This window comes from Dermacentor silvarum, chromosome 11 (assembly GCF_013339745.2).
Source record: "Dermacentor silvarum isolate Dsil-2018 chromosome 11, BIME_Dsil_1.4, whole genome shotgun sequence".
Lineage (NCBI taxonomy): Eukaryota > Metazoa > Arthropoda > Arachnida > Ixodida > Ixodidae > Dermacentor > Dermacentor silvarum.
This window is the reverse complement of record NC_051164.1, coordinates 109,213,305-109,226,662: the sequence shown is the minus strand read 5'-3', so window position 1 is coordinate 109,226,662 and position 13,358 is coordinate 109,213,305. Positions and strand designations below refer to the sequence as shown.

At 44.9% G+C, this 13,358-nt stretch overlaps 1 protein-coding gene across 3 annotated transcripts in view; it reads left to right on the top strand.

Moving 5' to 3' along the window:
• LOC119433187 (rho family-interacting cell polarization regulator 1) overlaps window positions 1–13,358 on the top strand; it is a 131,415-nt gene that overhangs the window by 97,931 nt on the left and 20,126 nt on the right. For all 3 annotated transcript variants that reach the window (XM_049658499.1, XM_037700331.2, XM_049658501.1), the window contains 8 exons: window positions 4,060–4,296; window positions 6,148–6,292; window positions 7,567–7,645; window positions 9,241–9,294; window positions 9,689–9,899; window positions 10,495–10,664; window positions 11,287–11,435; window positions 12,044–12,182. In XM_049658499.1, coding sequence (XP_049514456.1) covers window positions 4,071–4,296; window positions 6,148–6,292; window positions 7,567–7,645; window positions 9,241–9,294; window positions 9,689–9,899; window positions 10,495–10,664; window positions 11,287–11,435; window positions 12,044–12,182 — 1,173 coding nt within the window. In that variant the 5' untranslated portion in view covers window positions 4,060–4,070. The remainder of the gene's footprint in view (window positions 1–4,059; window positions 4,297–6,147; window positions 6,293–7,566; window positions 7,646–9,240; window positions 9,295–9,688; window positions 9,900–10,494; window positions 10,665–11,286; window positions 11,436–12,043; window positions 12,183–13,358) is intronic.

Below are 13,358 nucleotides of genomic sequence, written 5' to 3'. Positions count from 1 at the left end.
TTCATATAAGAAGCCTCTTTTGCCAGCCACGAACCCTTGGCTGTGGTGAACGAACTCGTCAGGGCCGTGGTTTGGCCAGCGCGGTCTTCTGTGCAGTAGCCTGCGACTCGGCGATCGAAGGGCGTTGCTCCTCGCAGCCGCGATATATACTGCGTTGGTCCCAGCAAATGGGAAACCCATGTCACTCTGGGGAAATTGAAAGCGGCGTATATAAAAGACGGGCAACGCGGTCGCTGATGGCACTCGCCACCATTTTCTCCTTTATTACTTTACTTTTCGCTTTGCGGTGCGCGTTCGCGGGCGGACTGCAAATGGAGACGGCTTACTTCGCGCCGCATTATATAAGGCACTGCAGGCAGAAGTTTGGGAAACAGTCTACAGACAGGATCGATGACGTCTGCTCCATCTCGGAGGCAATTAGCCGAGGATTCGTCTGTTCGTTTTCACTGCGTCGTCTGCAACGTCATTTGTGTGTACAACTGTGGATCACTTTCGCTCGACGTCTGCAGCTCAAATTTCGACTGAACACTGAAATGTAATCGTGTAAAGGACCCGTGGCCTCGGGTTCGCGAAACCCATCTTCGCGTACTTTTTCGGGTGTCATCGTTTTTCCTGTGCTGCCGTGCCTTATTCGCTGCACGAAAAAAAAAAAAAAAAGCAAAAAAGAAAGGGAGGAAGCGAGGGAGAAATAGAGATAAAAGAAAAAAAAAATAATCTCGATCAGTGTTCCGGTATTGACGCAAACCACCACGCAAACGTTGTTTTTATTTCCGCTCGGTTCTCGGGCTATACCTCACCCAACCCCGCGGAGTAATTGGTACTCCGAAAGTTCGATCAACTTTCCTGCGCCGGCGGGTGAGAAAGCGAAAGTAATGAGCTTTATATACGCGAGGAAAGCCTTATTGACGCTGTCTTTCTCGACTCGTAGGAGGAAAAGTAATGAAGGGGCATCGGCTGCAGTTGCGCGCATCGAGGCAGAGGGCACAGGACCGTGAGAAGTCACTGGCCTCAAAGTAGTCCCGTGTTCCCGAAGCTTTAATATCGCCAATCCGAGGCGTCATTCATTCATTCATTCATTCATTGATTCATTCATTCATTCATTCATTCATTCATTCATTCATAGTGCCGTGTTCTTCGCAGACCACAACAAGTATGCCGGAGGCGCACTTGTGAATGAAATAGCTTTGTACATACTAGTTGGCAATAAAAAACGGAATTAAGGCCTCTGTTTCGGCGATGTTCGTCCTGCATCCCATCTTTGAAAGTCAATTCTGGTCAGTTATATATCTTTGGCCTGTATTGACGCACGCGTTTATTTCGAATATTAGGAAGAATAAAGAAATATGCGTAATCTATGTATAAATGTGACAACAGATTTAAGTTATTCTTTTATTTCATTTGTTGTTCTGCTCTGTCGAGATATGATATACGCTAAAGCTTTCGTTAAGCGATGATGCTCTATCGTTCGTGAATGTTCGCTTTACTCTGTCACTCTGCATCCATGTGTGCTTGCATGGTAAATAGTATTTTTATCAAACATATACGAAGAAACTGAGACCTCGCATGGTGATACAGTGCGATAGAGTAGATTGTCGAGCTTAGCTGATTCGGACCAACCTCAGAGCGATTTAACTGGCAGCAGTTTGCGGTCTTCAACCTTTGTCGCTTTGTACAGTTACTATCTTTATTATTATTATTATTATTATTATTATTATTATTATTATTATTATTATTATTATTATTATTATTATTATTATTATTCTCTGGTCTCAAAGCACCCGCGTCGGCTAGATAGGGCTTTCATTTATTGCCGTCGAGAGACCGGCGGCATGTGTGTCCAGCATTTTCGGTGAATCGACCATTCAATCGATCAATACAATCCACTGGCGCTTAGTAGTCGGAACAAGCGGCGGTTCGTGCGCGATCGCCTTCCGGTCTGCTGCACGCAACTAACAAGCACGCTACGGAGTCAGTGCAGCGGGAGCATGCCACCCCCTTTCCCCCCTTCGGCTTCTTTCGCCCTTGGCGCGGCCCTTGGGTCATTTCAGTTGCGCCGTTTTTCATTCTCTTCTCGCGATCTCCAGAGGGCGGCACAGTTGCGGAACGCGAGAGATCCTTCTTTAAAAAGTGAGCGCATATAAGGGTGTATCATCCGTGTCTCTCGGGACGACATAATGAGGTGTCATTTGCGATGAATGGGGACCCCCCGTGCGTCCGATCTGTCCCTCAAGCATGAACTAACTAGGAGTCTTCTTCTTTTTTTTTTTTATCCGACCTTTCCTGGCCCGTCTATTTTCCGCTGTGTTTTTATACCTGCGGTGAATGTGTGCTCGGGCCTCTTTATTACTTTCATTTTCTCTCTCTCTCTTTCGCATCAGTCCCCGCAGTCCTGTCGTTTAGCCTGACGTGTCGTTGAGCCACTGTGTGCAGTGGGTACGCGGTGTGCTGTACTGTTCAAATATTGGCTTTGTGTAATGAAGGTGGCTAAAATAGAAATCTCGCGGCCTTCGCCTTATCATTGGCTTCGTTTGCCATAATGGCGCTCCTCAGTGTGGCCCAACAGGAGAGGGACTTGCGGGAAACGGCTGAGAGGTCGGCCTGAATCGCAATTGTGACCAGCTTCTCAGGATTGGGGAAGGTGGGTGAAAACAGAGATGACGAAAGTTGAAATTTGAATGAATATAAACAGGGCGCGAGATCTATTCAGACTGTCAGATTGAAACCAGCAGGAATTTTCGGCAGCCTTTACTGAGCATCATCGCCGACAATGAGGGTCCGGGCAACACCCCAATGAGAACCTAGCTCGTCGCACAAGAGTTGATTGCTGAAATTTGTCCAATGTCTTTCCTGTAGGAGAACCTCGTTAGATAGCTTAGTTAGTTAGTAGCCTTCGAGTCTCAAGCCTACATTATGATATAGATACTGTTCTATTCGTTTTGTGAACCCGCGGGCACGCGGTCATTTATAAACGGGCGCTAATAAGACGGACTGATGCGATATAATGGTGCAGTTTACTTTTTTGAAGCTCCGTGCGTTTCATCGACAGGAAAAGTTTCAATTATTGGGCCTAAATCTGATTCTTAGTTCTTAAATTGAGTTTCACGCCTAACCCGGATGGCGGACCCTCCCTCACCTCCGCTCGCGTGATGTCATATATTTGTGATGCCAGCTTTACCGGATTCCTTCCAAAGTTATCATGTCGACGAATTGGATTTTTTCGGGCGCAATTTATTCCATAACGTTTTCAGTAATGTTCAATAAGTATTAGCCGCGACCAATACTATTTCAAAAAGCCATCAGCGCCGTCACCTCCGTGTTTAGTAATTTTACTTAGCATATGGAATTGTGGAAGCTTTCACATAGGCTGTTGACCGGTGAGGCCAGTAGGCACTAGCGCTTTTCTAGTCGTCCTGGCTTTCAGGTATAATTGCGGCCGCCAATAGCAGATCAATTTATTTGATGTCCATGCATCTGCCTGGTGTCATTTTACGAACGCAAATGACTGTACTCGGATGTCCCACAGAACTGGGGCAGAGATCGGACCAGCCGATAATAACGAGAACCCAAGAGAACGGATCGTCCAGTAGCTGTAAGATAAATAAATAATTAAATAAATTAATTAATTAATCGGCATCGCAGCGCCGCTTGACTGGCCTCGCTTGTCTGTGCAACACAGGCTTACAAATACACATAATTAAGCACGATAGCAATTAAAAGTGCATAATTATATACGAACAACTTGTACAGGTATGAACAAAATGTTATAACGGTATATATTTGGTAATACTCGCTCATATTTATCACGGATGGATTAGTTGCGTACACTGGGAGCAATTGGGACAGTGGGAACCATTTTCCCGGTTGTCTTTCGCCATTGGCTCATGCTATGTGCGTGCCTTCGACTGCACTGCACGTATTTGGTACTTTCCTCTACAGTGTACACGTCCCACCGGCGTTTCTTTTTCGTATTTTTTTTTTCAAGTGCACTTTCGGCCTCATTTCTAGTACACTGTATCCTCATCGTGACCATTTCCGTTGTTTCTCTTCTCCGATTCGCAGACGGCGAGGACATGTCGCTGAGCGAGCGGCTCAAGCCCCGGCAGCCCGCGGACCCGGGCTCGGGCTCTGTGCTGGCCCGGAGCCGGTCGTTCGCGGGCCTCCTGCACGGCGGCCACCGGCGGACCGCGAGTGCCGCCTCGGGCTCTTCCTCGGGGCAGCCGCTGCACGGCGTCGCCGCCGACGGCAGCCTGAGCAGCAGCAGTGGAGCCAGCTCCGGATCCAGCACGCTCTCCAAGAGTACGTGCCATATTAAAGCGGTAGCTTTAAGGGCCCCGTTACGCAGAAAGCACGGCGTGGCCGGCGTTGACCGTGAGCTAAAATTGTGTACCAATCACAGCGCGGCGCGTTTCTACCACTCAGAGTGGCGCACGCCGCGTGCGCCGCTCGGTTTCTTGCAGCACCACCAGATGGCGCTCGCCTCCGCGCATCGGCGGCGCCGCCGTGCGGGGAAAAGGAAATAAAAAGAACCAGAACGCTCGCCTTCGTGCGTAGCGTTCGCCGCAAGCTTTTTCCGGCAAAGATTACGATTGCATAAGCTGCAGTTTCCGGGAAGCAGTGAGAAGCAGTCAGCGACCCTTAAATGCTATCATCGCGTTTTACTCTAAGGGCGAAGCTTAAGCGTCTCCCAAAATGTTCAACTCGGTGGAGAAGCTGTATATATTGCAGAGAAGGCCCGATTTTGCCAAGTTTATTGGATGCAGATGTATAGAGTCGACTCCCGTTAATTCGACTTCTCGGTTAATTCGAACGCCCTGGAAAGTCCCGACAAGTGCATAGCTACGAAATGAAAACTCGTCTAGTTCGAACTAGAAAGCATGCCGCTTCGGTTAAATCGAGCCCAAACGGTATCTCCTCATGCACGCATGTGGTTATTGAAAGCTTGAAAACAAGAAATTCAGCAGACGGTGCTGCTGCTTCCCTAGGAGGGCTGCGGTGACGGCGGCAACCTGTTCTGCAGTGACCATGACGAAAACCTACTCTAAGCAAATAATACAAATGAATTTGTTCATTTTTCCGCCGTTTGTTAATTCAATGTTTCGGATGATTAGACCAAAGCTTGCGATCCCGGAAGGGTCGAATTAACGGGAGCCAAATGTATAGCGATTCGTGTCACTGAAATGCTGGTGTGCAAACACAGACACGCGTCGAATGAAAAGCGCATCACAAACGCAGACTCTGGCAACTGAAAGATCGCACTGTGGCAGAAAAGAAGGAACTCAAGGGAAAGGCATGCAGACCCTAACCCGTCAATCATGGGCGCGTGCGGGTACTCGCGATAGGTAACTGTTTAGGCATGCACAATTCCAATTTGTGCAATTAAGATAACTTGGAGAACTGACTTATGCACGTGCTACCGCTATTAATGATTTGCCATGCCTCCACGGCGCACTTCTTCGCTTTTATGTTTGGGTGTACACTTGTAATCGTGACGCGAGTAAACTGAGGATTTCGTTGTACTGAGGACTTGGGACGTTAATCGATAAATTTATTTAAGCCAAGTTTGGTAAATGGAAAACTACGGTAAATAGAAGAACTCTTCCAAGTTAAGAACCATGCAGTCGCTAAGCAGGCAGGCGAAGTTCATCGATTTGAAATTTTGCAAGCGCAGACTTCTGCACTCTCTCGGTGGCAGCACTTTCATTTTACTCGCCCCCCTTGCTAGCCGCCTGGGCTTAATTGCGTCGTAGGCATTTTCTCACTTAATTGTGATACCTTTCTCCGGTGTTTTTCTGCCGTTTTCTTTCGTTACGTTATTATGAATTCTCGAAATTAGTGGGACCTGAAAAGAACATCCAGAACAGCCGTTGGCTGCAACCGGTGCCACGCGTCACTATGATGCACAATTTATAGCTTTTACTTGGTGAGAAAGTCGCACATGGTCCCCTGGTGCCGCGTGTTGCAGTATGCTAGAACGTTGGTGATGCACCCACGATGCCGGTCTGTGATTTTCGTTTTCGCCAATTTCAGTTTGTTCACCCTGCAATTCCGCGACACGCTTCGCCACACAACAGCGGTGCATTGCGTGGCCCGATATACAGGAAAGGTTTTGTAACTGTAAAACAAGCTTCTATTTCCTACCACGCGCAGGTTCAGTGCTAGGCCAACACCATAGTCCGCATGCACCTCGACGCATCCTCCAAGGCATTTCCTCAACGTGGTCCGGGAAACCACCTAGGTCTCCTCGGCCAGCCAGGACTCTGCTCATCTTCAACGCCGTGGAAAGGGGCCTCAGGTCAGGCTGACTTATGTCAATTTTCCCTATTGCATGGCCATATAAGAGCTTTTTATCTTTAAAGCCAAGTAGAATCCCTAAGTTTATTAATTATTCACACGTTGAGGTTGCTACTTCTTTTATTTCAGAACTTTTCCTTCAAGATATGGATAGTAGAATGTTGCAAGTGTAATGCTTCTTTAATAAGAAATCCTAACCGTTTGTTCATATCTCACTCTTTTAAATAAAAAAAAAGAAGCACCTTCATGAAACGTGAGCAACATGCTGGAATAATTGAGACTTGTGATGTGCATTTCAAGGTGTATGTTCCCGAAGAGATTCGTGAAAAGAACATATGAATATAGTTATAAAGAATGAAATGTTTATTTTCATCCCCTTCAACTCTTTGGCTTCACTCAGCTTCAGGGGCAATGGCAATGTCACTCCTTTCCTTTTGTCCTTCCACGCGGTGCTTATGATAAACCATGTTGAAGTTGAGTGTTTGAGAAAAATGCCCGAGGTTGACAAAAAAAAAGTGTTGACACAAATAATGGTTATGATGCATTCTCGCCCTATTTAAAGGGTCTGGAAGGGTGTACACTTGCTTGCCCAATGGCTTGGAGTCTATGGGCTGTTGTGCCCCATATAATGACATTGCTGATGTCACAGGACAGGAAACAATGCAGGCATTTTGAAAGCCACAGGAAAGAGCAAGCAGTCTTTTATGTGATGCTCTGGTCTTCATGTTGCATCCAGTGCAGTGCATCTTTAAAAAGTGTTTTGGTGCTCTTTAATTTACACTTTATCATCTGGGGAGCACCTCAAGAGTGTAAGTGTGAAGGATGTGGTGAAATAAGCAAGTTGGAAGGTGGTCCATTGTAAGCAGCACGCAGATGGACGAAGACGACTAAGCAAGTGCACGAGCACTATCTGTCTTATTCAAAATAAACTTTCACTTGATAGACAGTACTGGTCCTATAATGCTCATCCTGTGTTCTTCCTTAGTTGTCATACATTTGGACTCAGCTTACAATAAACTGCAGAGACCTTGCAACTTTTTCAGAGAAAGTCTTACACACTGCATGCTTACTCAATTGTTTCATTTGGGCAATTTTTCATAGCAGTGATAATGAGTTAGGCTTGTACTTTTTCAGAGAAAGTCTTACACACTGCATGCTTACTCAATTGTTTCATTTGGGCAATTTTTCATAGCAGTGATAATGAGTTAGGCTTGTTATGTTGATATCTTTAATCCCTAACCAGTTGCAGTTTTCCTTTTTTTTTCTCTTGTGCAGGGAATGTGTCAGTTTAGCACAGGAGGACATTCTCAGCTTGAGATCCTCCGTGGATAATCTGTCGCTCTCCTCATCGCAGGTAGGTTTGATCGGCATGAACGAGGACACTTAATTCTTTTGTTCGCTTTGCAGCTGCCTTAATTGTCTAGTCAGGCTTGAGTTTAGTTGAAGCTTCAAGTGTGTAGTGCCGTGTTCATGAGTCTGTCAAATGTTGCATAAATAAGGGAGGCTGATATAAATAGCTTTTACAGCTGAACTTCTGGGTCACTTACACACAGGTGGTGTTTCACAGTGTTTCGTTTATTGACACATCTGGAAGCAGTACTTGGGCTGTTCTTCCCAGAACAGGCACATCATCTGTGAGAATTCCAGACAGAAACAGTGGCACAGTGAAAAAATTAGCTTGCTGTGCATTATTTTAACTGTGACAGATGGTGCCACTGTTTCGTTGGTACGAAAACTTCTTGAATGTGGCATTGCTACATATGACATGTCTTTGATTTCTTCTGGGCAAAGCAGGTGACACATCCAAACATGTTATTGAACACAATGCGCCACGAAATGCTACTTGTGTGCGAAATTTGATCATGAACGAGGGCAGCGATTTGGCTGGAGGAGCTATTTATATCTGGCTCCCTTATTAATGTAACATATTGTACAGTACCATACTTTCCGCACTGTGTGATCTCGCTTTCACATTTAGTCTTGTCTAGTGTGCATATGTGTGTTCTCACTGTCCTGGCCACTTCCGTTTCTTGCCTCTTTTGCTTAGATATGTTCTCTCTCTTTTTCTTGTCTCGCCTGTCCTGTCACCCTCTTCTGTCTCTTCAGTCTCAGGGAAAACTTTACGATTGCGAGAAGGTGAGGAACCATCGGCATGTCTGTGCTGTGGTTCTGCTCTTGCATGCAAGCTCTTGTCGTACCTGTTGTCGTGAATGTGGACGTGCATTTTCTGCACAGCTGATGTTTGAAAAGCACGGAGTGCTGAATCACAAAACGTCGCAAGCAGTGTGTGTGACACAAAGGCGCACTACAGTACGTGTACACCTATGAGCAATATGGGAGGGGACACTGAGTGTGTTTTCAAGCTACGATTATTCATGATGTATAAGTGTGTAGCTGAGATATGTACTGAGTAGCTTTCCCGCTGAATACCTTGTCGCAGAATACTTTTGTATTTGGCATAGATGTTGAGCCGCTATGGTCGTTTGAATGAAAATTTGGGTCTTTCCCATAAGATTGCTCATGGGAGTATAAAAGGAATAACTGTTCCTGCTATTCTTCTTGAGTTTGTGTATCATGTTCAGCATGTATTTGTGTGTCTTTGCTTCTGCCATCTTTTCACATTATCTGCTGATTAACAATGCAGCACCGCTGCTTCCTGACTGCCTTGAAATTTGCTATGATGCATTTTTGTTGTGACATTCACTTAACGAATGCAAAGGAGCACATTTCAGTTTCCCGATAATGCATATTGCCACAGATTTTACTCTTTAATATTAGATGGTCTGCTTGCATGTTTATGATGGTATTTGTCTTGAGGCCTGCTTTTCACCTAGTTTGTGTTCCCGAGTGCAGATATTTTTTCACTGGCACTTATGCCTGCTGTTCGGACCAATGCAATTTTTCAAATGTGTTTGTAGAATTTGAATGTGTCACTTCTTTTTCTTCCAGCAATTAAAGGCAGCTGAGAGATACCTCAAGCGAATTGAGTTCCAGCTTTCTAAGGTAAAGTACAAGTTCCTAATAACTCTCTTGCTTAGATGGCCCTTTTTTGCAGGTGAGAGAGGCGACTACAAATGAGGACATTGAGACTGTAGATGTGCCAAGGCAATCTTTTATTGATTTATTCATTGATTGATGGAACATCCCAAAGGAACGCTTGGCCTATGAAAAACAGCTTATTGGGAGTTTCCGGAATAACATACTGGTGACCATTTTGAATCCTTAATGCTCCTATCGGAATGCGGCCACCGAGGCAAAAAATCAAACTTGCAACCTTGTGTTCAATGGCACAATGCCATTCATTTAGCCACCACGGACAGATTACTGTGAGCTTTTGCAGTCGCAGAAACGTACGGTGAGACTCGGTGCTGAATCCACTTTATCGTTCTTCATTTAGGTGGAGGAGTTGCGCGAGCACTACGAGGTGCAGCAGAGGATGCGTGACGGCGTGCGTAGCATGGCGTACGCCTACGTGCTATCTCCTGGGTGTGAGAAGGACAACGCTTTGCATGGAGTTCGTTCTGGGTACCGGGAGTGTGTTGACACCCTGTGCGTTCTGGAAGCCCACTTGGAGCAGCTCATGGGCACCCTGCAGTTCCAGATGCGTGGTGAGTCTGCTACACCATTTAAGTCTAGTGGTACGACAACAGTCTTCTGTAAGTCTGCTTCTCGGTGATTGTACCACTTAACCTCAGGTTTCTTGCATTGATGTTGGCTCAACTTCTGTTTAGAAATCAAGTGCTACTAGCACTTAACTACTACTAGTACTACTGTTGCCGCAGTACTGTTGCCACTGTTACTACTATCACTGTAGAAAAGCTATATGTCTAAACAGTCTGCCACACTCTATCACACTTTATATTTGTGCTTTCGAAGCTGTGATTGATACATATATTGGGCATCTGCGATGTCAATTCAAGAGCACAAACATTATGTGCTTCAAGATGGGAAGTGGCCTTGTCCATTCATGCAAAATCAAAACTAGCATCTATATGAAATAACCATGTCATCATAAAGAGGAGTTATTGTTATAAGATTAATGCATGGTGATGCAGTTCTGTGTACATAATGGCCGTGTTATCCATTTATCCTGCCGTAACTTACATTTAGCTTTGATTAAACAGGATGGTGTGCTGTACGTATGAAAAGTTCTGTTGTAATTTCGTTCTTCACAGTTTGAGACATTCATTTTCTATTTGACAGGAATCCAGGGTTTTGCACGTCTCTGTGCTGGGGACATTTTCGAGATAAGCGTCAAGCACGGGGAACAGAAGTGGAAGTCGCGGGGCCGTGTCCAAAAGAATGGCCAGCAGGTCTGGGACAACCAGCAAGTCATCATGAAGGCCTTGCTGGGCGAATTCCTCTACATCAAGGTGCAGTAGCACTTTTCCGGAAACTTTGCATCATTTTCTGTTCTAGCGTGGAAAAAAAATTATATCGAATGCAGCCTACAAGCTGTACGCAGAGAAAAACTGCTTTCATTCCTGCAAATCCCCCGTGTTCCTCACAGTTCCCAAACAAATACTTTGATCACAATTGTGCAACGGCTTGAGTGACATTGATGGTCCTGCAAGAGGGGATATAAGAAGACCCAGGTTGCCACACAGCACCTAGTGTGGCCGTAGTACGGTATTCGAGTTTGCATGTTTCCAAAATCGGGCATTGCATGGGCTCAGTATGATGCAAAAACCCATACCTGGCCCGGTACATGGTTTGCGTTCATACCACCCGACTTTTCAAGACAAAATACTTTAATTTTGGATGGGTGGGCAATGTACAGGGTCCACTAGCAGACACAGTGATGCATAAATTGTTCATACACTGCTTCAAATGTCTCCTTCAAGTGATGCTGTTCTCAATGCTGCAAATATTCTGTTCCACAGCTTGGGCAAAACCGCAAATTTCTAGTTTATTTTCAGTGATGCTAGAAGGTCTAATTTTTTTACTGAAGCTTGGTTTCATCTGTCATTGCATCGACTGCTTTCGGCAATGCAGGCAGTGGAAGTGCGTGGCCTCGGAAAGAACGTGCTTTTGGGCAACAAGTCCTGCGAGATCAAGGAACTGTTCAGCTCTCATTCGCAGCTGATGACCATCAATCTCAACTCAAGTGGATCGCTCAAGCTTAATCTGGTCATCACGTGGAAGTGAGTGCACTCAAAATGTACTTATTGTATGTGATGCACAAGCAGCGTCTTGCCTTGAAACATTTAACACTTAAAACAACACAACCTGCATTTTCCTCGAATCCTCCAGTGAGGTGCAAAACCTAAAAGAAAGCGAGAGACACATGGCATGCAAGAAAAGCAATTCAACAGAAGTGAACCACAATATGCTGTCTAGATGAGGAAGCAGGGAGAAAAAAGAAAGTTGTAAGGGAAAATATTATTATAAACATCGTTAAATCCAGCTCAGAAAAACTTCTGTCTCCTGGAGAACTTTCAAAATTTCTAAATGTGTCCTGTGTGCTTCTCATTCTGGTCTCTTATCTCTTTAGCGACAGTTGAATACACCTCAATCTTGGGATTTCTAATCTCATTGCTCTTTGTAATGATCTTTGGCTGCATTTCCTTTCTCTTGGTAGCCATTCTATTACACCTGACAGAATGTTGTTCACATGTTGTTCTTTCACATTTAAGAATTTCAGTAATGTACAAGCTAGTCCATCTCAATACACTTATGCAGTTTGCTTGTTTTTCTTTCACTGAAATCTTCTAAATTTGTCTTCCATATTTCACTCTCATGCTACCCCTAGTCCTCTTCATGGCTGCATGGAAGATAATCTCTCGGGCAGCAAGCAGTCACCTCCAGTGCTGAGCGTGATGAGCTCCCCTTTCACAAGACGGCGTGGCACATCGCCATTCAGGGGTGAAACCATCCTCGAAAGGACAGGGGTGAGTAACATGTGCACAGTCATGGACAGCCTTAGCTAAAACAAAACGACAGCAGACGACAGATACTGGTGGCACAGCCCAGCCCCGAGAATGGAAAGCTGTAAATGAGAGAGAGTGTGGTTATGGAGAGGATGAGGCGCTATTTCTTCACAACAACCACACTCTCTCTCGTCGCAGCTTTCCGGTCTCGCGGCGGAGCTGCGCCGCCAGTATCTGTCATCTGCTGTTATTTTGTTTCAGCTTATGCTGTCCATGACTGTACATACCATGTGCATTGTGTTGCTTAAATAAAGAATCAATCCCAGCATGAATGACTGTTTCACTTAGACTGCTGTCCTGTTCATGCTCACATTTTATGCAGAAATGGTGTTATAACAGTGCATTTCATTTCAATGCCCATATTTGAAGGCAGTACTTGTTTGGTTTGTCCAGAATAAGAAGTATGTATCATCTGCTGCAATGACGAATGAAAATAATTTGGTCTTGGATTAGCACTCATTCTGTTGTTATCTGTTCTATGCATTATGACCTGCCCTGCCTGCCCCTAGTCTCTTAATATCATCTGAAATATCACCTACCAATGCCTTATCTCTAATCTACCTTGCAATATTAGCACCTTTTAACTTTTGTGCCTTTGACTTATACCTGAGTCGTTATCCAAGAACCATCAAACGTATGTATTTGTCGTGGCTCTAGCTTGACGATCTAGAATAGCGCACGCAGGGAACATGAAGGGATGAAAGAAGGCACGAAAAGATGCTCACAGCGCTACTTTAAACAACACTGTTTATTTGAAACGCTGTTTATTTGAGAACTGGCTAGTTTGACATACTTGTTAAATGTTTACAAATTTATCGTGTTCGATGTTTAGAGCTTTTAATGACAGCAACAGTCTCACAATTTTTAAGTTGCGTCTAGGTTATGGCAAAACTGATTTCAAAGAAACACAATTACTCTCGGCGACAGATTTTTACTGACATACTGAACCAGCTCAACTATTCGTACTCCTCCACGGTATTGCCACCCATATACAAACAATGCATAACAGCAAGGGAAATTTCGGGTACCATTACGTGAATATTTCATTAACTTCATGCACATTCCTGTTTGTTTGGGTCACAAATCATTATATTTGCCTGTGACAATAGAATGAAGTGCCAATTTGCAGCATTCACA